Source organism: Martes martes (genome assembly GCF_963455335.1).
Source record: "Martes martes genome assembly, chromosome: 7".
In the NCBI taxonomy this organism is placed as follows: Eukaryota; Metazoa; Chordata; class Mammalia; order Carnivora; family Mustelidae; genus Martes; species Martes martes.
In genome coordinates, this window is record NC_137894.1 from 50,844,212 (window position 1) to 50,870,241 (window position 26,030).

Below are 26,030 nucleotides of genomic sequence, written 5' to 3' on the forward strand. Positions count from 1 at the left end.
CCACAGTTTGGCAACCATGGCCATTGCTGCTATAAACATTGGGAGTACAGATGGCCCTTCTTTTCACTACATCTTCTTTTCACTACATCATTGTATCTCTGGGGTAAATACCCAGTAGTGCAATTGCAGGGTCATAGGGAAGCTCTATATTTAATTTCTTAAGGAATCTCCACACTCTTTCCCAAAGTAGAGCCTCCATTTTTTTTTATTGCACCTCATTAATAGCCGTTTTGATTTCGACTTGGTTAGATTTCAGTTCTTTTGTTTCCCCAGAAAGGGATTCTCTAGTATATTCTATTTTTTTGAGCCCAGCTAGTATCTTTATAATCATCATTCTGAACTCTAGTTCTGACATCCTACTAATGTCTGTAGTGATTAGGTCCCTGGCAGTTGGTATTGCCTCGTGTTCTTTTTTTTGAGGTGAGTTTTTCCATTTTGTTATTTGTCCAGAGAAGAATAGGTGAATAAGAGGACAAAATGCTAAAAGGGAACAATGACCCCAGAAAAATATACACTAAACAAAAGAGAAGAGTCCCAAAAAAGAAAGGGAAAAAAATATGAATATGATCGGGCCAATGAATAGAACAGTGCCACACTCTAGATTTTGGGTATATTTTGGCCTGTTAGAAGAAAGTGCCTCCCAAAATTTTAAAGAAAGATAAACACACACACACACACACACACACACAACCACAAAATAAGGTTAAATACAATGAAGGGATAGAATATAGTGGTAAAAATGAAAATGAAATAGATTTTAAAAAAGAAATTGATAAGATGGTAGTTGAAAAAGGCTAGAAGAAAAATTGAAAAAATAGGAGAAAAAGAAAGAAATGAAGAAAATTAAAAAAAAATTAACTCTGAGGGGCCCTTGTGTGGCTCAGTGGTTAAGCCTCTGCCTTCAGCCCAGGTCATGATCGCATTGGACTCTCTGCTCAGCAGGGATCCTGCTTCCCCCTTTCTCTCTGCCTGCCTATCTGCCTACTTGTGATCTCTCTTTCTGTCAAATAAATAAATAAAATCTTAAAAAAAATTAACTCTGAAAGACTAAAGAATCATGGGGAAAAAAACCCATGAATTCTAAGTGCTATATTACCCTAGCACTGGTGTTTTGCAGTTCTGTTTCATCAGTAAACTTGGTCTTGACTGAAGGTTCTTGCTGATCTTCTTGGGGAGGGGCCTGTTGCAGTGATTCTCAAATGTGTTTGCCCAAGGTGGAGTTGCACCATTCTTGTCAGGGGCCAGGCTAAGCAATCTGCTCGGGTTTGCTATGGGTAGCTTTTGTTCCCTGAATGCTTTCTGTACAGCTTTGGAAGATGGGAATGAAAATGGCAGCCTCTCAGTCTCTGGCCTGGAGGATCCAAGAGCTCAGTACCCTACTCCTCAGTGCACCCTCAGAGAAAAGCAGTCTGTATTCCCATTTCCCTGGTCTCTGGCCACACTCTATGCTCACCCATACTGTGACCAAGCATTTCTATCTCTGGCACACAGCCCCATTTGGAGTCTCCAAACCCAGCAGATTCCTGCAGCACACTCCTCCCAGAAGAGGATTGAAGGAGTCTCTCAGATCTGTCACTTGTGGGATCCCTGCTTGAAGAGTAGTGGCCCAACTTTGCCTTGGATCATGGTTTATAGCGACCCCAAGCTGCGAACCCACTCCTTGGCTCCATCTTTGCAACTGGCTTCCCCTTCTGATACCTGGGAGCTCTGCCACACTCAGGCACCCCTGGTCTTTCTGTGCCCCTGAGGGTCCTGAGACCACACTGTCCCACCAAGGGCTCAAACCCCTGCTTAGCCTCTGGAGTGACATCCCTCAGCAGAGCATACTTTTAAAAGTTCCAAGTTTATCCTCCATTGTTCTACAGCTTGCTATGATCTGGCCTCTCTCCCTGTGGTCTTTCTTTCCATATATCACCTCAGATTCACTTCTCCACACATCCTACCTTCCAGAAAGTGGTCACTTCTCTGCTCATAGAATTGCTGCTCTTCTGTACTTTGATCTCCTGTTGAGTTCATAGGTGTTCAGAATGATAATTCTAATATATAATGATAATTTGATAATTATTTAGCTGAACTCCTGGGATGACAACATTTAGGTCTCCTCCTCCACCATCTTGCTCTTCCTGTTGGTGAGTGATTTTTTAAAAATGTGTTGTTGGATTAAGTTTGCTAATATTTTATCGAGAATATTTACATCTGTGTTTATCAGAGTTATTCAACCAGTTTTGTTTTTTTGTGTGTGTCTTTATCTGGTTTTGGTATAAGAGTTATGAGGCCTCATAGAATGTATTTAGAAGCTCTCCTTATTCTATATTTCACAACAGTTTGAGAATAATAGGTATTAACTCTTTAAATGTTTAGTAGAATTCACTTGTGAAGCTGTCTGGTCCTGGACTTTTGTTTGCTGGGAGGGTTTATTTATTATTATTATTTTTTTGATTGTTCATTGGTAGTAATTGGTCTGTTCTAATTTTCTATTTCTTCCTGAGTCAGTTTTGGAAAGTTATATGGTTCTAGGAATTTATCCATTTCTTCTAGGTTGTCCAATTTGTTGGCATATAATTTTTTGTAATAATCTCTTATCTTTTGTATTTCTGTGGTGTCAATCATTATTTCTCCTTGTTCCTTTCTAATTTATTTGAGTCTTTTTTTGATGGATCTGGCTGAAGGTTTCTAAATTTTATTGGCCTTTTCAAAGAAGTTGCTTTAGTTTTTATCAATCTGTTCTATTGCTTTTTTAGTCTCTATATCAATTATTTCTGCTCCAATATTTATTATTTCTTTGCTTCTGCTGGCCTTGGGCTTTGTTCTTCTTTTTCCAACTCCTTTAGGTGTAAGGTTAGGTTGCTTATTTGGTACCCTTCTTGTTGTATTGCCTGTATTGCTAAATCTCTTTCCTTAGATGAGTTTTTGCCTGCATCCCAAAGATTTTGCACCATTGTTTTCATTTCCATTTGTCTCTGTGAATTTTCTTATTTCCTTTTTGATTTCTTGGTTTACCCGTTCATTGTTTAGGAGCATGATATTCAGCCTCTATGTATTTGTGTTCTTTCCTTATATTTTCCTGTGATTGAATTCTAGTTTCATACCATTGTGGTTGGAAAAGATGCATGATATGATTTAAGTCATTTTGAATTTATTGAGACTTTTTTGTGGCCTAACACCTGAACTATTTTGGAGAATGCTCCATGTGCACTTGAAAAAAATGTATTCTGTTGTTTTGGGATAGTATGTTCTGTATATATCTCTTATGTCCATCTTGTCTAATGTGTCATTCAAAGGCATTGTTTCCTTATTGATTTTCTTTTTTTTTTGTAGCTCAGTAAAATTTTTAATCACCATCTAGTTCAAAGTATAGAACATGTCCAGCATCCCAGAATGTTCCCTTCTGCACTCTTCCCCACCTCCCCCAAAAAGATAACCACTATTTTCTATCGCCACAGATGATATTTGCCTGAGTTTGAACTTTTATATAAAGGGAATCATGTATCCTTATTGATTTTCTGCCTAGATGATCTATTCATCGATGTAAGTGGAGTGTTAAATCTTCTATTATTAGAATATTATCATCAGTTTCTCCTTTTATTTTTCTTCATATTTGCTTTGTGTATTTAAGTGTTTTAATGTTGGGTATATAGATATTTCCAGTTGTTATATCCTCTTGTTGGATTAATCCTTCTATGTAATCCTTCTTTGTCTCTTGTTAAGTCTTTGTTTTAAAGTCTGTTTTGTGTGATACAATTATTGCTATTTTTTTTCTTTCTTACATTTGCAAGGTAAGTGTTTTTCCATTCCTTCATTTTCTGTCTGTATGTGTCTTTAGACTCTTATAAACACCATATAGATCGGGCCCTTTTTTTTTTTTATCCTTTCTGCCACCCTGTGTCTTAATTGGAGCATTTAGACCATTTACATATAAAGTAGTTATTGATAGGTATGTATTTATTACCATTTTGTACTACAATTACAATATTAAATGAAAAAAATAAGGTATATCTATTTATATTGTACCTGCATAGAAAATTACAAAATTTTAGAAGAATAACAACTATGACATAGTCTGTATAATGTAATCATTTTAAAGACATCAAAACCATTATATATATATGCATTTGCTTTTTTAAAATAGATAAGTTCCTTAAATATTAAAAAATGTAAATAACCAGTTAATGGTTTTGTGACTAAAATATATTTAATACTAGTGAGGACTGATTTAAGAACTAACTCACTCATCCAATTCTAAAAACTCTTCTTTTCTGGGGTGCCTGGGTGGTGCAGTTGATTAAGCATCCAAGTCTTGGTTTTGGCTCAGGTAATGATCTTAGTGTTGTGAGATGGAGCCCTGCTGATCATGGAGTCTACTTGCGACTTTTTCTCCATTTGTCCCTCCCACTGTGCTTTCCCTCTCTCTAAAAAAACAAAAAACAAAAAACCAAACAAAAACAACAAAAAAACAAACCCCAAAACTCTTCCTTTCTTTACACACTTACTATAAGTCGGTCAATTATCCTGTAACATGCTGGGAATGAAAAGATAAGATCCTCTCCTCATCCTCAAAGGGCTTCCACTCTGGGGGAAGAGACAGACACATAATAGACTCACCTCAAAGAGTGTAAGGACAATGATGAAAAATTATTTTATTTTTTAGTGTATTTTAGATGCATTATGAAGGACACATAGCACAGCCTGGGGATGTTTGGAAGGCTTTCTAGTGGAAGTGTTGTGTGAATCAAATCTTAACAAAAGAATAGGTGTTTGACAAGTATAGCTACATATTCAACCTCTAATACATTGCAGTAGTAAGATACATGTGAGCTATTTTATACAAAATACTTTTTGTTCCTTCTTTAGGTAATGAGTTCAGTTGAATCACTAAAATATTAGTGCTGACTTAAGACAAAACTGTAGTAGATAGTTCAAACTTGTCCTTAGTAGCCTCCCAAGTAGATTTTATGATTCCCTTCCCACCTTTTTTCGATCCCTCTACTTACCTTGAAATATAGTGCTATCCAGTTGCACGATAACACTTTCAGAGAGATATCTTTTGGTCTTCAGGTGAGGGTTTTCTTCCCTTTAGGCTATAGCATTTTAAAAATATTTTTTACTTTAATTATTTAATTGCTTGTTTTAGACTTGGCAGGGTATAAATACAAAGGAATTTTATTTTTTTCTCACCACTTCTACTTCAAACATTTTCTGATGTTCAGTTTTCTCCATCTGTGGATAATACCTTGGGCCAATGTGGTAGTTTTCTGATTATCTTTAGTATTAATACAGGGTCTCCTTTATCCAGATACTGGAAGGTCTAAAGCCAAAATTTTAATTTTAATTTTTTTATCCAAATTAAAACTTATTCCTCAAGACTGGGTCATGTACTTCTTTCCCTCTGCCTTTTTACTCCTCTTCTCCCACATGACTACACTGCCTCTGTTTACTCTAGGTTCCAGGTGGGAGAAAAGTAAAGGTAAAAAGCTTTTCCTTGACTGGTATTGTTGCCCTATTATTTGACAGATATTTGTATGTTGATTTTTCTCTCATGGAGTACTTTTTTGGTGGTGGTGTGGGGTGCTCTCTAAACTGTAGTTCGATGGTGTAGGTAATGCTTCATTGATTGGCTACTTAGGACTTCTTTCATCCCTGGATTCTGGTGACACACACCATATAGACTCACTTTTGGAGTTGCTTTATTCCCCAAGTAGTGCTTTTGGGTGAAATCCCTTTCAAGATGGTCTAAGTTTGTTACTTTCCATAAGCCCTAACTAGGCTAAAGGTGAGTATTCTATATTTGCTCTGTTACAGGTGGGAATTCAGTTTGCTTCTGTTATGGCCCATTTTCTTTGTGGTAATTGCATACTAACAACTCACCAAATATGTTTTTCCTCATGGCTTATACCAAACTTCCAGCCTCCCCTTATATACAGTTGATGAGGGTAATGAGTAAGAACTGTGAAACTGAAGTTACAACCTCTCAGTGTACTGATATTGATGTGTGGGGTGTCTGCCAAAATCCAATAAAAGGTGAAAGATTTGTATGATCTGGAGGGAAACCAGAATATTCTGCCAAAAATCCAGGACAAAAGGCATTTTATGTGTTATGTGTCTTTTTGGCAAAGCATTAGACAGCCATATAAGCAAATAACCAATATAATTAATATCTTTTAACAAAGTTGTATGGGCAGAAATTGCATACTGAAAAAGTCTAAACTTTCCTGGAAATAAATATTAAGATTTTTGAGAGTTATTTTTTTCTCTGTAAGGGGTGGAAATCTCTTTCCATGGAAACACATTTGTGAAACTAAAAGCACATCAAAATACAGTAAAAAACATGATGAATTTTGCCTTACAACACAGGACCATCATGATTATGAATAAAGCCAAGTCCATTTGGGTTGGAAGAAGAGGATTACTGTTTGACTTTCAGAAAATGAGTCACTGTTTTTCACAAAACCTATTCACAAAGGTTGGATGATTTTCATTCCACAAATGACCTGACGGAGGGCAAATTTCATGTCCTTGTTGCGTAGGCTATAGATGACGGGGTTTAAGACTGGTGTCACTACAGAGTATATCAGTGTGATGATCTTATGCATAGCAACTGAGTCGCCAGATGTGGGACTCACATACATCACCATTATGGTTCCATAGAACAAAGACACTACAACTAAATGGGATCCACAGGTAGAGAAGGCCTTTTGCCGCCCAGCTGAAGAAGGAACCTTAAGGACAGCTCTGAGCACCAGGGCATAGGACCCAAGAATGTACCAAATGGTGGTAATGATGATAAGAGAGCTCACCGAATGGAATACGTGCTCTATGATGGGTGCAGGGGCACAGGACAATGCCATCAGTGGGTCCACATCACACAGAAAGTGATCAATAATGTTGGGACCACAAAAGGGTAGTTGAGAAATGAAGAAAATAGTAATTGCATGTCCAAGGAAACCAGTGAGCCAACAAAGAGACACCAGAGTGACACAGAGTTGCCCAGTCATAATGGAGGGATAGTGCAGTGGATGGCAGATGGCCAGGTACCGATCATAGGCCATGACACAGAGGAAGAAGCACTCAGTTGTGCCCAGTGAAAAGAAGAAGTAGAATTGAGTGAAGCAACCAGAGAATGATATGGTCTTGGTTTTGGAAAGAAAATTGACCAGCATGTTGGGGACTGTGCAAGTCACATACCAGATTTCTAGGAAGGAGAAGTTGGCCAGGAGCACATACATAGGGGTATGGAGCCGATGGTCCCATCTTACTGCACAAATGATGGCTGTATTCCCAGTTAGAGTCAAGATATAGATCAACAAAATCATTGAGAAAAGGGTGATCTGTATTTTCCAGGGACCAGGAAAGCCCAATAAGATGAACTGTGTCACAGTAGATATCCCTGACTTATTCATTGTCTCCAGACTGTGGAGAGAAGAGAGATAGATAGCAATAAGTCACTTTGCTGCTGAAACCTTTGAAACGTTTCTTAGGACAGGCAATTTGAGTGATCAGGCAAATGTATTAAAAATCCTAAAACAAGTCTTGAATAAATCCTGCTCTGTTCCGAGTGAGCCATTTGGTCCTGATTCTTTGTAAATGTACAATTCTAGGCTGCTTGAACTATTTGTCAGTGGGCACAATCAGTTAAATTTCACCTTTCTTTTGGTAGAAAGAAATACTTGAGTTAGAGACAAAAAGGGTTTGTTTTATATTTAATTTTTTTCAGTGAAAGTTGTTCATATATAGCAGTGCAATTCACTTCAAAATGTGAGTACACATATGCTATCATTTAAAAATAGGTGTGTATCTGACACATTCTGTAGATTTGAATGGTTTGAACTTTGACATTATTAAAGTTTCTCTCCCTGTCCATCTCTCCCACCATTTTCTTGAGCTATTCCCATTACATTTATTTTCTCTCACTTTTTCATGATGCTGGAAGAAAATCAACAAAGATATCCTAATAGTAAACTCTTACTGCTATTTCTTATTTAAAGATGTTTACATTGCACTAAAGCTCATTTACAATTTTGTATTTAATCCTTTGTTTTTAGCCATGAAAAGTCACTATAATTCACCTAATGATTAATTTCACATGATAATTTATCATGTTTCATGTCCATTTAAAATATCTCATTAAAGATTAATATAACATTGGCAGCATATTGGGGAAGAAAATGAAAATTACCAGGAGATTGTCTTCTAAAGCTCTTCTCATTGCTGTCACAAGTCTTTCTTCAAGTTCACTGTTTGGAAGATTTTACTTTAGTTTACTCAAATAATACTCCCAATTCTGATAGAAAACAAGACTTGCCCTTATTCCCTTTACAACACCATCACCAAAGATGTCTTTTTTTTTCAAAGATGTCTTTTTAAGAATCAAATACAACTCAGAGAACAATGGTAGATTTCAGAAATTTTTTAACAAGATATTTCTAACTCCGATAAGAGGAGAATTTTCCTTAAAAACAGTTTTGATAGAAGTGGTGTGTATAGAATATTCATAGTACTCACTGAACATAATCAAATGGAAAAAATCCTTCTATTCAGTGAGGTTATATTAAGTAACATAAATGTATTAAACCCACTGAGCCACCCAGGTGCCCCGACATAAATGTATTTATAATGAAGCAGTTGTTGCAGTTTCACTAAATGAATAATGCCTAAAGTGAACTATTAACCTATTTATCTAGAAGCAAACATAACCTTCTTATTGGACTGGTTAAGTTAAAGAACATTATAGTCTTGAGGACAAGAAACCAAGAGAAAGACATTGAAAGATGGGGATAAATTCTTTTTAATTTTTTGAACTAGGATGATTATGAAGAAGTAAACTAACCTGCATTGATCATTGTTTTCGTTCAGGGTTCCATAGAACACATCATTATGCAAGAAACAAATGGTTCCCCACTATGGGAACTCTGCATTTTCAAGCAAGAGAACTCTCTTCTCAACAAGACAAGAAAGCAATGAGGCAGAGAGCAGCCACTTACTACCTGGAACAATAACAACAATAACTTGAATCAGATTCACAGACTTTGACTAAAAATCAAAATATGCAAGACTTAGGTCTATGTATTTGAGCTATAGACTACTCTTAAAAAAAAAAAAAGACCTCACAGAATAACTATTAGCTATAGGGAAAGCATGGTAAATGAATTTCACAAATAATTTTCAACATGATTATAAGAGGCAATTCCTAATATATTCACCATTAAATTCTCTGTGAATCTTACTCATTATATACACTGATTTGATTTTGTCCTTAAAAAAATTTTTTTTTAATGCCACCTCTCCTGAAGATGGAGATGAGTAATGGAATGGACAAAGAGGGGAGAGCTGGGAGAGAAGACCAAAACGAAAACAAAACAAATTCCTGTTTTCTCTTGGTTTTGGTCCCAGTGGGTGGAACTAGTTCCATACTGTTTTGTTCAAAATATCTATGTAAATCACATCATTCGTGTGTTCCAGCCACTTCCTGAGAAGGGAAAGATCTTTGGATGGCTTTGGCACCATTTAGTGCACTAATCTGGGGGAATGTAAGTTCCAGGATGATCTAAATACTCTACAAATTTCATCTTTTTGAATTTCATCTTTTTGACTTCAATATTCCTTGGTACTCAGTCTCTTGAGCATATTCAATGAACAAATGTGAAATAGGTGAATAGGCCTACCTGTGGTGCGTAATAGCAATGCCCATTAGAGATGATGTTTCCTATATACTGGGAAGCTTTCCCAGGTCCTGGGGAGAATTCGTAGGGAGGTCACAAAGATTCTCTCCTTCACTGCCCTTGATGTGGAAGCCCTGTGTGAGAGCTTCTTGCATGGCTTATTTCTCTGCCCTTGTACTGTAAGATTCTAGTGGCCCATTTCCAACAGAGTGTGCTAAAGCTATATGCTGGTTTTAATTTATGTGTCAGTTTAGCCATTGTTGAGAATTCTGAGGTATGTCTTCATATGATCCTAAACTTTACATTCCTTCCCTAGGGACTTTCTTTCTTCTTGCCCAGGGATTTCATTAGTATGTCTGATAAGTTGGCCTAAAGTGACTAGTAGGTAATGTGCTACGTTGCCTCTCTGGAGACCTCATAATCTCCTTAAGTTTGTGTTTCTCAAACGGAGTATGTGATTCTGTGCCATGGGATACACACAGCCCCTAATTAAATGTCTTCCTGAAGGGACAGTTTCACTCAGAGAAAATTATTTTGTATTGCACCAAATATGTACATGGAACAGAAAGTATAATTTGTGATTATTTTTAAGATAAAACCTTGACTTTAAAAGGAATATTGCCCCCAAATGCCCCATGTTCTCTGATCACTGTTGCCAAAAACTCTTTGGTGGTGAAAAGGTTTGAGAAATGCTGTATGAGAAGCAAGCCTATCTTCCTGGAACACCTAATTTCACTTCCAGTATGGCCATAACTAAAAGGATATACTTTGATTTTAAGAAGATTGGCCTTTCAGCTAATGGCTTTCCTGTTTCAACATGGTGTTTGGGCACAAAGATGGAATTTATTCTTAGTATAATTTTCTCTTAGTAATTTTCTGACTGGGATTTGCCCTATAGCTTTCTGAGAGGCAAAAAATACATTTAGGACATTGTTATTGCATATTACAAGTGGTATTGTCACAGTTGATTTGGGAAAGCTATGAATAAAGATGTCCAGTTGGGAGAACATATAGATTGATTATTGTGAAGTGCAAGGGTTAGGGACTGAATGGGCATTGTGGCAAATGAGGGCTTTGAATGGTGGAAGAGTTTGTATTTTATGTAATGGAAGTATAAAGTCTACTCTGTTTTTGGTGTGAAAGACAGCTTTAAACAATGGCAAATGTCCATTACTGGGTGGATTTATTAATTTTTTTTGTGGTCCTTTGGTCCATTGTTTTTAAAGAATATTTTCTGAACTTAGAAGATCGCACACCTATTGAAAGGCTCCAGGTACACATGCATTTCATTCTTTCCACCAGCGAAGATTAAACAAGTGAAGAGACATCAAAGACAAATAACATACATATAATAACAGAATGTAATTACTTAGCAAAGTAATGCATGTTTACAATATTTTATTTAGCCTTTTTCATTGATGAGCTGAACTTGAGCTGCTAAGGAACTGTGGGAAAAAAGTATCTTCCTCTACTTAAGTATGAGCCAGAACATGAATTACTGAAGCCATTCTCTATTGCTTTTATAAATAATTAAGGTCGGAAGTGACAAATTCTGCTTTTCTTTATTTTTTTCTCCATTTTTAATTTAAATTCAATTTAGTAAACATAAAGTGTATTATTAGATTCAAGAGTAGATATTAGTGATTCATCAGTTGCATATAACATCCAGTGCTCATTATATCACATGCCCTCCTTAATGCCCATCACACAGTTACCCCATCTCCCCACCCACCACCCCTCCAGCAGCCCTCAGTTTGTTTTCTAGAGTTAAGAGTCTCTTATGGTTTACCTCTCTCTCTGTTTTTATTTTATTTTATTTTTCCTTCCCTTCCCCTGTGTTCATCTGTTTTGTTTCTTAAATTCTACATATGAGTGAAATCATAAGGTATTTGTCTTTCCCTGACTGACATATTTTGCTTAGCATAATACCCTCTAAAACATCTCAGTTTTGGTTAGTTCTTAATCCTAGGACTCTCTTTAGGGCATCTTTCATGTCTTTGTTTCGGAGACTATAGATAAGGGGATTTAAGAGTGGAGTCACTGCTGAGTATACCAAAGTGATGATCTTCTGTATTCCTGTTGGGTTCCCTGATGTTGGGCTCACATACATCACCATAAGTGTTCCGTAGAATAGAGACACCACCATTAGATGGGACCCACATGTGGAGAAAGCTTTAGTTCGACCAGCACCAGAAGGAACACGAAGCACAGCTCTGAGTACCAGAGTATAAGATCCCAGGATGGAAAGGAAGGGCCCAAAGATAATCAGTGAGTTGAAGGTGTAACATATGAGCTCAGTGGAAGGAGCAGGGATGCAGGCAAGTGCGAACAGTGGGCCTGGGTCACACACAAAGTGGTCAATGATATTGGGTCCACAGAAGGGAAGTTGGGAGATGAGGACAATGGGGACTGGATAGCAGAGAAATCCACTCACCCAGCAAACACAGACCAGGATCACACAGAGCTTCCCAGTCATGATGGAGGGGTAATGTAGTGGGCGACAGATGGCAAGGTATCGATCATAAGCCATGACTGATAAGAAGAAACATTCTGTGGTACCCAGTGAAAAAAAGAAATAGAACTGGAGGAAGCATCCAGTGAAGGAGATGGTCTTGGTCTCAGAGAGGATGTTGACCAGCATGTTTGGGATAGTGGAGGAAATGTACCAGATCTCTAGGAAGGCAAAGTTTCCCAAGAAGATGTACATGGGTGTGTGAAGACGCTTGTCCCATTTCACTATGCAGACAATAATCCCGTTCCCCAGTAGGGTGAGGAGATAGACCACCAGGATGAATGAGAAGAAAAAGTTCTGCATCTCCCTTTGACCAGGGAAACCCAGAAGGACAAATTCAGTCACAAAATGCATTGTTGTGTTCTGGGATTCCAAAGCTGCTAGAAAAACAGAAGTAACTAAGGAGTGAATAATAATAATAAACATTTTTAGGTTTTGCTAACAATTCACTTGTTAATGTACAAAGTGTTTTTATTTTACATTATCTCATTTGGTCTTCCAAATGACTCTTTGAGCTGTAGGGAGGTGTGCTTCATCCTTCTCTTTAACAGATAAGAAAACTGAGGTTCAGGGGCACCTGGGTGGCTCGGTGAGTTGGGCCAATGCATTTGGCTCAGGTTCTGATCTTGGGGTCCTGGGATCGAGCCCCGCGTTGGGCTTTCTACTGGGTGGGGAGCCTGCTTCTGCCTCTCTCTCTGCCTGCCTCTGTGCCTACTTGTGATTTCTCTCTCTGTCAAATAAATAAAATCTTAAAAAAAAGAAAAAAAAACCCTGAGGCTCAGAGAAATTTAAGGGGTTTACTTAAATGTGCAAAGGCAGTAGCTCCTAGATACACTGGCCCATTTGGAGATTGGTTTAGAGCAAACCTCACTTCGTTTCAAATATTCCTGTTACCCTGAGTTAGTAACGTATCATCTTACATGTTAAAATCATTGCCTCTTGGATATCCTACATGTAAGTATACACTTTGGATATATTCTACTTTGAAACAAAATTGAATAGAAATCTGAAACAATAAATTGTTTTCTTACTCAGAATTTCACATACTAAAGTCCAATAAAAAGCAGATAAGTGGAACTATGTGGTGGGAGTCTTGAGCTCCCTTGCTTTTCTGTTCTGAGGGAGGTGCTCTAGAAACCTCGGGATTCTGTAAAATGGTGTGAAAATTACTTATGTAGCCCTTTCTAAGTTACATTCTTTTAGGTGGCATCTGGATTTGTAGAACAATTTAGTTCATTTCCTCCTGAGGAACTCTGGTTCTCTCAAAGTACTTAATGTTGAGCAAAATCTGTCTCCTTTATTACTTCTATGCATTGATGCTAGTACTCTCCTTTGCTGAAGCCATACAAAATAAGTCTCATTCCTCTTCTATTATGGTGATGATGAGGGGGCTTAAATAACAGATGGAAGCTATTATGTCCCATATACATTACTTTTTTTTTTTTTTTTGGATACCACCATTTTCCCTGGCTTGTTTCCCCCTAAGCTGCACTATTCTACATCATGGCTAGAGTTTTGAGGTAACTGGTAGCTGGATATGCCAATTTTGTCTAGTATACAAAACAATGTACTTTCTTCTCTCTCTCTCTCTCTCTTTTTTTGGCTGGGAATTAAGCCTTAAACACCATAACTTTCCATTCATCATCTTGCTTTTACCTCAATTAAAGAATGAATTAGAAAGGTCATCTCAGGATATGCTGAGACCAGAAAGATTGTCCTCATACTGGCTGAGTTAGGAATTGAGACATGAGTATAAATTTGGATGTTGCTAACAATCTCTCTAGAATTATTGATCCAGGCTTATTTCTTTCTCTATCTATCTATCTATCATCTATCTATCTATCTATCATCTCTATCTACCATCTATCTATATCATCTATCTATCTAATCTATCTAGCAAGGGGTGGGGGGCAAAAGGAGGGAGAGAATTCCTGAGATCATGAACTGAACCAAAATCAAGAGTCAGCCACCTAATTGACTGAGCCACTCAGGTGCCCCATATCCACTCTTATTTCTTTGTCTTAAAGTTTCCTGGTTAAAATTCAAGATATTTGGCTGGGTAAAACCACCATCAATATTTTAAATTTAGTGATATCTTGACTACATATGTAAGATAATTTGCCATATTATTTATTAATGTTACTGCTAAGATACTCACAAAATTGCATCCTTATGCCATTTAAATAATCTTCAGAGCACATGAGGCCTGCTTCTCAGTATTTGATCAAACCTGGAGAAAACTGAGAGGGTAAAGGTTTTATTGCCAAGGCAACTTTGTATATTTGTATTGATTAACAATATTTTTAAAATGATGAAAAAGGACTCTGTAATAAACATGACTTTCATGAAAATCTGAATTTTGTCCAGGTAAGTTAGTTCAACAGACTATAACTATGACCATACGTATCAAAATTTCTAGGAGAGTTATAATTTCAAATATACCCCCCATAACTATACTTGTATTTGTCAGACCATGTGCTGCCACTTTTGGTCAGAAAATATAGTTATTTGGCTTATAATAAAAAAAAGTTGAATGTTGAATTTAAATTATAGCACATTATCCACTTACTTATTCACTGGCATTAAACACATATTTATTCACTGTTATATTCCCGGCAGTGTTCTAAGGGCTGGGGCACAATGGTAAGCATGAAAAATAAAATTCCTCCCCTTTTGGAACTTATGAGTTATAAAAGCAGTCAAGACTGCCACTTACATCTGTAGTGTCTTGAACAGTGTTTCATAGCACATACCCAATTACATACTATGGGCCTGAAAAAGATATTTATTATAGCTCATAATAATTTAGATAAATCAATGTAATGAGAGGAGTCACATGATTGCCAACTTTGACATAAATGAGATATTTTTGGCTTTTCAAGACAGTAGACAGAGGGCGCCTGGGTGGCTCAGTGGGTTAAGCCTCTGCCTTCAGCTCAGGTCATGATCTCAGGGTCCTGGGATCGAGTCCCGCATCGGGCTCTCTGCTCGGCAGGGAGCCTGCTTCCCGCCCCCCCTTTCTCTGCCTGCCTCTCTGCCTACTTGTGATCTCTCTCTGTCAAATAAACAAATAAAAAAAATATTAAAAAAAAAGACAGTAGACAGAGACATGAGACATGAATTGATTTACTTTACTCACAGGCCAGGAAGTTTTTGTCACCAAGAAAAGAAATATAAATCCAGTTCATGATTTTTGACTTGGAACCAGACCTCATAAGTCTTACCTCCTTCCTGGTCATCTGATTTCATGATGTCCAGGATCTTTTGACATTTGTGCTACCATGAAATTTTAGTTACCTGTGGAATATAGAATCAGAAAAAGGGATAAACAGACTTCTCAGATTATTTGAAATTTTACTGCATCTGTTTCTTCTTCCTCCACCTTAAAGCACACCTATTAGTAGCTCAAAGGGTGAACTTAAATCCACTTCTTTCTACTCACCTCAAGTGATACAACAAATGAACAGTTGGAGAGGTGAGGAGAAACAAGGAGCATGGAGAGTCCATTCTATATGAATGGATAAGGAAGCCAGATCCTCCTTCATAACCCCAGCCACTCATTTGAGAGATTTAAGCCTCTTGCCCAGAGAAGTGCAGGGATTCTTTTCCCTTTAAATATTTATATTTTTAAGGTTAATTTGTAAAATTGGTAATTTTGTAAATTTGGTAAATGAAAAAGGACAAGAGAGTCTGCTTATGACTCTTGTTTTCTATTTCCCACTTGTTACTTATTAAAAATTCTGATAAATAAGAACATCCTGCTTTAGTTGCCCTTGACAAAGGGTATTTGTCAACCAAAACTTTGCTGACCAATATTAGAAACAAAGTGGTACAAGACTCAGGCTCCATTCTAACTGAAGTTTTAACAGCACCCCAAAACATCCAAGGGATTTGAACCCTATGTTCCCTAAGTGAGTTGTATAGTGGGAACTTTGTGATACTAGAGTGAGTCCTTAATGTGAATATATTACCCCAAACAGAAGTGTGTTAGGGAAAGAGAACTGCAGGACCTAACATGTTCTTAGTAAAGAACAAAGGAACAAAGAGAGGGTGGATTTATAAGAGAACCAGCATGCTCTAAGAGTCTGACAGCAGTGGGTATATAGGAGTAATGACGCACTGATGTGGGCAGACTTTCCTTACATACCTGATGGTGTTTCTGGCTCCAAGAGGAAGATTTGAGGGAAACATCAGCCACAAGAGTACCTCATTTAATAACCTAACGGCTCATTCATGAGTGGAGAGCAGTATTTATGGCCCCATAGACTTCCTTCCTTTAGTATTCTGAACTAAATGAAATATATCTTTCATGCCAGTCATTATTAAGAATTTACATGTCCTTCCTGAATCGGATCCATCATTCAGCATGTTCACTGGAAAGCATGTGTTCATGTATCTCTGGGCATGCATCTAATTCTGCCTATATTTGTGCATATTTCCCCTAGTGGTTTGATTAGTAAGACACAGAGGTCAGAATAAACACCCAAGAGAGGCAGAGAAAATTGTCCTCTTGGTGGAATTATCCTTCCTCTAAGGACCCCATCTACCTGAGGGATGAGGAGGAGAGGAGTGAATGGGACAGGTTAACGGGAGAGAAGTAATGGGAGAGAGAGAGAGAGAGAGAGAGTGTGTGTGTATGGGATGGGGGAAGAGGGGGACAGTGGGTTTGGGACTGGGAGGGTGAGCTCTCTTTCCAAGATATACCTGTTTTATCTTGGTGCCAAGCCTGTAAGCACTTAAATTCTAAAACTTGTCTGTTTATATGTAATTTATTTAATTTTTGTTATATTCAACAAAAGGTAAAGAATTTCCATTGTCAATTTTAAGTGTAGCTTGAACACATTTGTTTGAAAAACTTAGTCTTCTATAAAAATAGATTTGTAATGTTGTTGACTTACCTGATGCAATATTAGTAAAAATGAAGGTTTAGCACTATAAATGGCTCAAAGGTAGGAAGTAAGAATTCTTATACTGGTATCGGGAGAAGGAGAAAAACAAGATGAGGCAGAGAGTCTGAGGGATAGATGAATTCAATCATAACAAGAACTCCAGGAAAGAACACTACTGGGTTTAGGAGTGAGGTTGTGTAAGGACAGAGCAGGTTCTCAAGAATGTAGTCCCTGTACCAACAGGGACTTGAAAAGTTGTTAAAATGCAAGTTCTTGGGCTCCTCTCTGACTTAGAAACTTGGTGTGGGCCAAGCAATCTTTTTTAACAAATTTGCCATGTGTTTCTGTTGCATGCTGATGTTTGAGAACCGCTGTGTAGAGGATCAAGCAATCAAGTCTGGGTTAAGGAGTGGGTGTATGAAATAGCATCTAAGTTGGGAGGGATTTCAGTAGGATCAGGAATTAATTGATCATGGTTTGGAGAGAGGGTTAGGAATATTTGTAGAGATAACTGGCACTAGAAGCTGAATTACAGATGATTGTATCTCACAAGCAGGACTGGATTTAAGCATCAGGCTTTTGAAAGAGGCCTGGGAGAGGCAGGGAAGTGGTGAAGAAGGTTATTCAGGCCTCATATGAAATGGGGTGACCTGGGATAAAAGCAGGGCACTTTTTATGGGTGGGAGCAGAGTTGAGCCTAAAGACAAGGTAGTAAAAGAAAACTAAGACACAGAAAATCTTGGTCCTAGCCTGAGTGTTTTCACTTATAGCTGTGAGAGTTTGGTGCACTCATTTCAAATTTTAAATATTAGACACATAATTTTTCCTTGTGTACTCCATAGGGCTGATATGAAAATGAGATGAGATACTAGATATGAGAATATTTTGTAAATGTCTATATATTCATAATATGATTGATATGGTTCAAGAGCCTCAGGAGTGTATTTGTAATTTTCCACTTTTTTTTTAAATTTTTATTTTCAGCATAACAGTATTCATTGTTTTTTCACCACACCCAGTGCTCCATGCAATTTGTGCCCTCCCTAATACCCACCACCTGGCTCCCCCAACCTCCCACCCCCCACCCCTTCAAAACCCTCAGGTTGTTTTTCAGAGTCTGTAGTCTCTCATGGTTCACCTCCCCTTCCAATTTCCCTCAACAGCCTTCTCCTCTCCATCTCCTCTTGTTCACTATATTATTTGTTATGCTCCACAAATAAGTGAAACCATATGATACTTGACTCTCTCTGTTTGACTTATTTCACTCAGCATAATCTCTTCCAGTCCTGTCCATGTTGCTACAAAAGTTGGGTATTCATCCTTTCTGATGGAGGCATAATACTCCATAGTGTATATGGACCACATCTTCCTTATCCATTCATCCGTTGAAGGGCATCTTGGAATTTTCCACTCTTTTTTAAAATTATTTTTAAAATTTTTAATTTTTTTACTCTAATTCTAGCTAGTTAACATACAGTATAATACTAGTTTCAGGTGTACAACATGATTCAATAACTTTATATGTGAAACTATGCTCACAAGTATAGTGCCATCTGTCACCATACAATGCTATTACAATACCATTGACTACATTCCCTATGCTGTAACTTTTATTCCCATGACTTATTCATTCCATACTTAGAAGACTGTATCATCCACCCATTTGCCCCATCCCTTCCCTTCAGTAACCATCAGTTACTGCATTTATAGATCTGATTCTGCTTTTTATTTTTTATGCATTTGTTTTGTTTTGTTTTGTTTTAGATTCTGCAAAGAAGATCATATGCTATTTGTCTTTCTCTGTCAAGTTAAAACTCTATTACATATAAGATAAATTCCTTTTTTAGCTTTGTTTTCTTTTAAAAATTTTTTATTTGAATTGTAGTTAGTTAACAATGTAATTATGGTTTCATGAATAGAATTTAGTGATTCATCACTTACATATAACACCCAGTGCTTATCACAACTGCCCTCCTTCATGCCCATCCTCCATTTAGAACTTCAGCCTGCCCACCTCCCTCCATAAATCCTCAGTTTGTTCTCTGTCATTAAGAGCCTTTTATGGTTTGCTTCTCTCTCTTTTTCCCTTCCCCGATGTTTATCTGTATTTTTTTCTTTCTTAAATTCCACATGTGGGTGAAATCATATGGTAATTGTCTTTCTCTGACTTATTTTTTTTAACATAATACATGCTAGTTCCATCCACATTTTAAAAATTAACATATAATGTATTATTTTCCCCAGGGGTACAGGTCTGTGAATCATCAGACTTACACGTTTCAAGAACTCACCATAGCACATATGCTCCCCAATGGCCATAACCCAGCCACCCTAACCCTACCTACTAACCCCCCAGCAACCCTAAGTTTGTTTCATGAGATTAAGAGACTCTTATGGTTTGTCACCCTCCCGATCCCAACTTGTTTCATTTTTCTCTCTCCCAGCGAACCCCCACCCTGTCTCTGAAATTCCTCATATCAGAGAGATCATATGATAATTGTCTTTCTCTGATTTACTTATTTCGTTAAGCATGATACCCTCTAGTTCCATCCACATCATTGAAAATGGCAAGATTTTGTTACTTTTGATGGCTGCATAGTATTCCATTGTATATATATACACCACTCTTCTTTATCCATTCATCTGTTGGTGGACATCTAGGTTCTTTCCATAGCTTGGCTATTGTGGACATTGCTGCTATAAACATTTGGGTGCATGTGCCCCTTTGGATCACTACATTTGTACCTTTAGGGTAAATACCCAGTAGTGTGATTGCTGAGTCATAGGGTAGCTCTATTATCAGCTTTTTGAGGAACCTCCATGCTGTTTTCCAGAGTGGCTGCACCAGCATGCATTCCCACCAACAGTGTGGAAGGGTTCCCCTTTCTCCGCATCCTCGCCAGCATCTGTTATTTCCTGACTTGTTAATTTTAGCCATTCTGACTGGTGTGAGGTAGTATCTCACTGTGGTTTTGATTTGTATTTTCCTGATGCCAAGTGATATTGAGCACTTTTTCATGTGTCTGTTGACCATTTGGGTGTGTTCTTTGCAGAAATGTCTGTTCATGTTCATGTCTTCTGCCCATTTCTTAATTTGATTATTCTCTGGATGTTGAGTCTGTTAAGTTTTTTTTTTTTCTTTTTTAAAGATTTTATTTTTTTGACAGAGAGAGACACAGTGAGAGAGAGAGAACAGAAGCAGGGGGAATGGGAGAGAGGAGCAGGCTTCCCACTGAGCAGGAAGCCTGATGCAGGGCTAGATCCCAGGATGCTGGGATCATGACCCAAGCCGAAGGCAGATGCTTAATGACTGAAACACCCAATTGCCCCTGAAAAATTCTTTATAAATTTTTGATACTAGCCCTTTATCTGATATGTCATTTTTGAATATCTTCTCCCAGTGTTCCAGTTGTCTTTTGGTTTTGTTGACTGTTTCCTTTGCTGTGCAAAAGCTTTTTATCTTGATGAAATCCCAATAGTTGATTTTTTACCTTGCTTCCCTTGCCTTTGATGATGTTTCTAGGAAGAAGTTGCTGTGACTGAGGTCAAAGAGGTTGCTGCCTGTGTTCTTCTCCAGGATTTTGACAGATTCCTGCTCACATTGAGGTCTTTCATCCATTTTGAGTCTATTATTGTGTGTGGTGTAAGGAAATGGTACAGTCTCATTCTTCTGCATGTGGCTGTCCAATTTTCCCAACATCATTTGTTGAAGAGACTCTTTTTTCCATTGGACATTCTTTCCTCCTTTGTTGAAGATTAGTTGACCATACAGTTGAGGGTCTATTTCTGGGCTCCCTATTCTATTCCATTGACCTATGTGTCTGTTATTGTGCCAGTACCATACTGTCTTGACAATTACAAAAAGAAACAGTCAACAAAACAAAGAGAAAACCCACGGAATGGGAGAAGATATTTGCAAATGACAGTACAGACAAAAGGTTGATATCCAGGATCTATAAAGAACTCCTCAAACTCAACACACACAAAACAGACAATCATATTAAAAAATGGGCAGAAGATATGAACAGACACTTCTCCAATGAAGACAATTACAGCATCTTGAAGTCTGGAATTGTGATGCTTTGGCTTTTTTTTTTTTTTCAACATTCCTCTGGCTATTGGGGATCTTTTCTGGTTCCATATAAATTTTAGGATTATTTGTCCCATTTCTTTGGGAAAAATTGATGGTATTTTGATAGGGATTGCATTAAATGTGTAGATCGCTTTAGGTAACATAGACATTTTCACAATATTTGTTCTTCCAATCCATGAACATGGAATGTTTTTCCATTTCTTTATGTCTTCCTCAATTTCTTTCATGAGTATTCTACAGTTTTCTGACTACAGATTCTTTGCATCTTTGGTTAGGTTTATTCCTAGGTGTCTTATGCTTTTGGGTGTAATTGTACATGAGATCAACTCCTTAATTTCTCTTTCTTCTGTCTTGCTGTTGGTGTATAGGAATGTAACTGATTTCTGTGCATTGATTTTATATTCTGATACTTTCCTGAATTCCTGTATGAGTCTAGAAGTTTTGGGGTGGGGTCATTTGGGTTTTCCATGTAAAGTATCATATCATCTGCAAAGAATGAGAGTTTGACTTCTTTGCTGATTCAGATGCCTTTAATTTCTTTTTGTTGTCTGGTTACTGAGGCTAGGACTTCTAGTACTATGTTGAATAGCAGAGGTGATAATGGACATCCCTGCAGTGTTCCTGACCTTAGCAGAAAAGCTTTCAGTTTTTCTCCATTGAGAATGATATTCGCAGTGGGTTTTTCATAGATAGCTTTGATGATATTGAGGTATGTACTCTCTATCCCTACACTTTGAAGAGTTTTGATCATGAAAGGATCAAAACTGTACTTTGTTAAATGCTTTTTCAGCATCTATTGAGAGTATCCTGTGGTTCTTGTTCTTTCTTTTTTTAATGTATTGTATCACATCAAATGATTTGCAGATGTTGAACCAACCTCGCAACCCAGGAATAAATCCCACTTGGTCGTGGTAAATAATCTTTTTAATGAACTGTTGAAGCCTATTGGCTAGTATTTTGGTGGGAGTTTTTGCATCTGTGTTCATCAAGGATATTGTCTGTAATTCTATTTTTTGATGGGGTCTTTGGTTTTGGGATCAAGGTAATGTTGGCCTCATAAAATGAGTTTGACAGTTTTCCTTCCATTTCTATTTTTTTGAACAGTTTCAGGAGAATAGGAATTAATTCTTCTTTAAATGTTTGGTAAAATTCCCCTGGGAAGCCGTCTGACTATAGACTCTTGTTGGGAGATTTTTGATGACTGCTTCAATCTCCTTACTAGTTATGGATCTTTTCAGGTTTTCTATTTTTTCCTGGTTCAGTTTTGGTAGTTTGTATGTCTCTAGGAATGCATCCATTTCTTCCAGATTGTTAAATTTGCTGGCATATAGTTGCTCATAATTTGTTCTTATAATTGTTTCTATTTCTTTAGTGTTCGTTGTGATCGCTCCTCTTTCATTCATGATTTTATTAATTTGGGCCCTTTCTCTTTTTGATAAGTCTGGCCAGGGGTTTATCAATCTTATTAATTTTTTCAAAGGACCAGCTCCTAGTTTTATTGATGTGTTCTACTGTTCTTTGGTTTCTATTTCATTGATTTCTCTTCTCCTGCTGAGTTTAGGCCTTCTTTGCTCTTCTTTCTCTAGGTCCATTAGGTGTAGGGTTAGATTGTGTACTTGAGACCTTGCTTCTTGAGAATGGCTTGTATCACTATATATTTTCCTCTCAGGATTGCCTTTGCTGTGTCCCAAAGATTTTGAACAGTGGTGTTTTCATTGTTATTTGTTTCCATGAATATTTTAAATTCTTCTTTGATTTCCTGGTTGACCCATTCATTCTTTAGTAGGATGCTCTTTAGCCTCCATGTATTTGAGTTCTTTCCAACTTTCCTCTTTGATTGAGTTCTAGCTTCAGAGCATTGTGGTGTGAAAATATTCAGGGAATGATCCCAATCTTTTGGTACCGGTCAAGACCTGATTTGTGACCCAGGGTGTGATCTGTTCTGGAGAATGTTCCATGTGCACTAGAGAAGAATGCATATTCTGTTGCTTTGGGATGGAGTGTTCTGAATATATCTGTGATGTCTGGTCCAGTGTGTCTTTTAAAGCCTTTATTTCCTTGTTTATCTTTTGCTTGGATGATCTGTCCATTTCATTGAGGTGGGTGTTAAAGTCCCCTACTATTATTGTATTATTTTTGATGTGTTCCTTTGATTTCATTTTTAATTGGTTTATATAATTGGCTGCTCCTATGTTGGGGCAGAGATATTTAAAATTGTTAGATCTTCTTGTTGGACAGACCCTTTGAGTATGATATAGCGCCCTTCCTCATCTCTTATTATAGTCTCTGGCTTAATCTAATTGATCTGATATAAAGATTGCCACCCCATCTTTCTTTTTATGTCCATTAGCATGGTAAATGGTTTTCCACCCCCTCACTTTAAATCTGGAGGTGTCTTTGGGTCTAAAATGAGTTTCTTGTAGGCAGCATATTGATGGTTCTTGTTTTTTTATCCATTCTGATAGCCTGTGTCTTTTGATTGGGACATTTAGGCCATTTACATTCTGGGTAACTATTGTACAATACGAATTTAGTGCCATTGTAGTGCCTGTAAGGTGACTGTTACTGTATATTGTTTCTGTTCCTTTCTGGTCTACTGCTTTTAGGTTCTCTCTTTACTTAGAGGACCCTTTTCAGTATTTCCTGTAGAGCTGGTTTGGTGTTTACAAACGCTTTTAGTTTTTGTTTGTCCTGGAAGCTTTTTCTCTCTCCTTCTATTTTCAATAATAGCCTAGCTGGATATACTAATCTTGGCTGCATATTTTTCACATTTATATATCAGGTCAGCTCCTTCTGGTCTGCCAGGTCTCTGTGGATAAGTCTGATGACAATCTAATGTATCTACCATTTTATGTTATAGACTTCTTGTCCTGAGCTGCTTTCAGTATTTTCTTCTTGTCACTAAGACTGTGAGTTTTACGATTAGATGACGGGGTGTGGACCTATTTTTATTGATTTTGAGGGGGTTCTTTGTGCCTCCTGGATTTTGATGTTTGTTCCCTTTGCCATATTAGGGAAATGCTCTACTGTAATTTGCTTCAATATACCTTCAGTACCCCCCCCTTCTTCTTCTGGGATCCCAAATATTCTAATATTGTTTCATTTTATGGGATCACTTATCTCTCAAATTCTCCCCTTGTGGTCCAGTAGTTGTTTGTCTCTCTTTTGCTCAGCTTCTTTATTCTCAATCATTTGGTCTTCTATATCACTAATTCTCTCTTCTGCCTCATTTTTCTAGCAGTAAGAGACTCCATTCTTGATTGTGCCTCATTAATAGCTTTTTTGATTTCAACTTGGTTAGATTTTAGTTCTTTTATTTCTCCAGAAAGGGATTCTCTAATATTTTCCATGCCTTTTTTGAGCCCAGCTAGTACCTTGATAATTATCATTCTGAACTTTAGTTCTGACATATTACCAATGTCCATATTGATTATGTCCCTAGCCATCATTACTGCTTCTTGTTCTTTTCTTGTGGTGAGTTTTTCTGCCTTGTCATTTTATCCAGATAAGAATATATGAATGGGAGAATAAAATACTAAAAGGGTGGCAAAGACCCCAGAAAAATATATGCTAACCAAATCGAAGGGGACCCGAATTTGGGGAGCAAAGAAAGGGGGAAAAAATAGAAGAGAGCCTGTTGAATAGAAGAGAGCCATCCACTTGATTTTGGGTGTATTCTGGTCTCTTATAGGAAACTATCTCCCATCATTTTAAAGAAAAAAAAAACATATATATATGTATATATACACACACACACACATACATACACGCACACACACACACACACACAAACAAGGGTAAACACGATGAAGGGATGGAATATGACTGTAAAGATTTAAGTTAAAAAAAAGATTTTTAAAAAGGAATTGATAAGTTGGTTGGAAAAAGAAGTGAAAAAAAAGGAGAGAATGTGATTAGGCTGGAGACTAGAACACAGCCATGTACAAGATTTAGGCTATATTTTGATCTATTAAAAGAGATTTTATCCCAATGTTTAAAAAAAACCTATATGTTTACAAAAAATAAGGTTAAATATAATGAAGGGATAAAATATGACTATTAACAATGAAAATTTAAGAAGATTTTTTTAGGGGTGCCTGGGTGGCTCAGTGGGTTAAGCCTCTGCCTTCAGCTCAGGTCATGATCTCAGGGTCCTGGGATCGAGCCCCACATCAGGCTCTCTGCTCAGCAGGGAGCCTGCTTCCTCTCCACCCCTCTCTACCTACTTGTGATCTCTCTCTCTCTCTGTCAAATAAATAAATAAAAGTCTTTGAAAAAAAAAGAAAAAAAAAGATTTTTTAAAAAGGTATTTTTGAGATAAAATAGTTAAAAAATGTTAAAAGAGTAAAGAGGAAAAGTTAAAAAAATAGAATAAGAACAAAATAAAATTTAAAAAATTTAATTTTGCAAGACTAAAGGGTCGTGGGAAAAAAGCCATGAATTCTATGTGTTGCTTTCCCACAATTCTTGTTGATAGGTGAGCTTGGTCTTGGCTTGATGTTCTTGCTGATCTTCTGGGAGAGGGTCCTGTTGCAGCGGTTCTCAAATGTCTTTGCCTGAGGCGGAATTGCACCACCCTTTCCAGGGGACAGGCTAAGTAATCTGCTCTGGCTTGCTCTCAGGAGCTTTTGTTCCCTGAATGCTTTCCGTAGAGCTTTGGGGGACAGGAATGATGATGGCAGCCTCTCAATCTCCAGCCTGGAGAAACCAAGAGCTCAGGGCCCCACTTCTCAGTGTGCCCTCAGAGAATAGCAGTCAATCCCTCCCATCCTGGTCTCTAGCTACACTCCATGCTCACCCGACCTGTGACCGAGCGTTTCTATCTCTGGTGCACAGTCCCGTTTGGAATCTCCAAACCCAGCAGATTTCTGCTGCACATT

At 37.5% G+C, this 26,030-nt stretch overlaps 2 protein-coding genes across 2 annotated transcripts; both read right to left on the minus strand.

Moving 5' to 3' along the window:
• Positions 1-6,452: 6,452 nt before the first annotated feature.
• LOC308346620 (olfactory receptor 11H7) lies at positions 6,453-7,408 on the minus strand (the record flags this gene model as incomplete). Its single annotated transcript, XM_080809680.1, has 1 exon — positions 6,453-7,408. Exon 1 carries the CDS (start codon positions 7,395-7,397, stop codon positions 6,453-6,455), a length of 945 nt encoding a protein of 314 aa, XP_080665806.1. The 5' UTR covers positions 7,398-7,408.
• Positions 7,409-11,598: 4,190 nt separating this feature from the next.
• On the minus strand, positions 11,599-12,594 carry LOC308346777 (olfactory receptor 11H6; the record flags this gene model as incomplete). Its single annotated transcript, XM_080809819.1, has 1 exon — positions 11,599-12,594. The coding sequence occupies one exon, from the start codon at positions 12,592-12,594 to the stop codon at positions 11,599-11,601; it is 996 nt and encodes a 331-aa protein (XP_080665945.1).
• Positions 12,595-26,030: the final 13,436 nt, after the last annotated feature.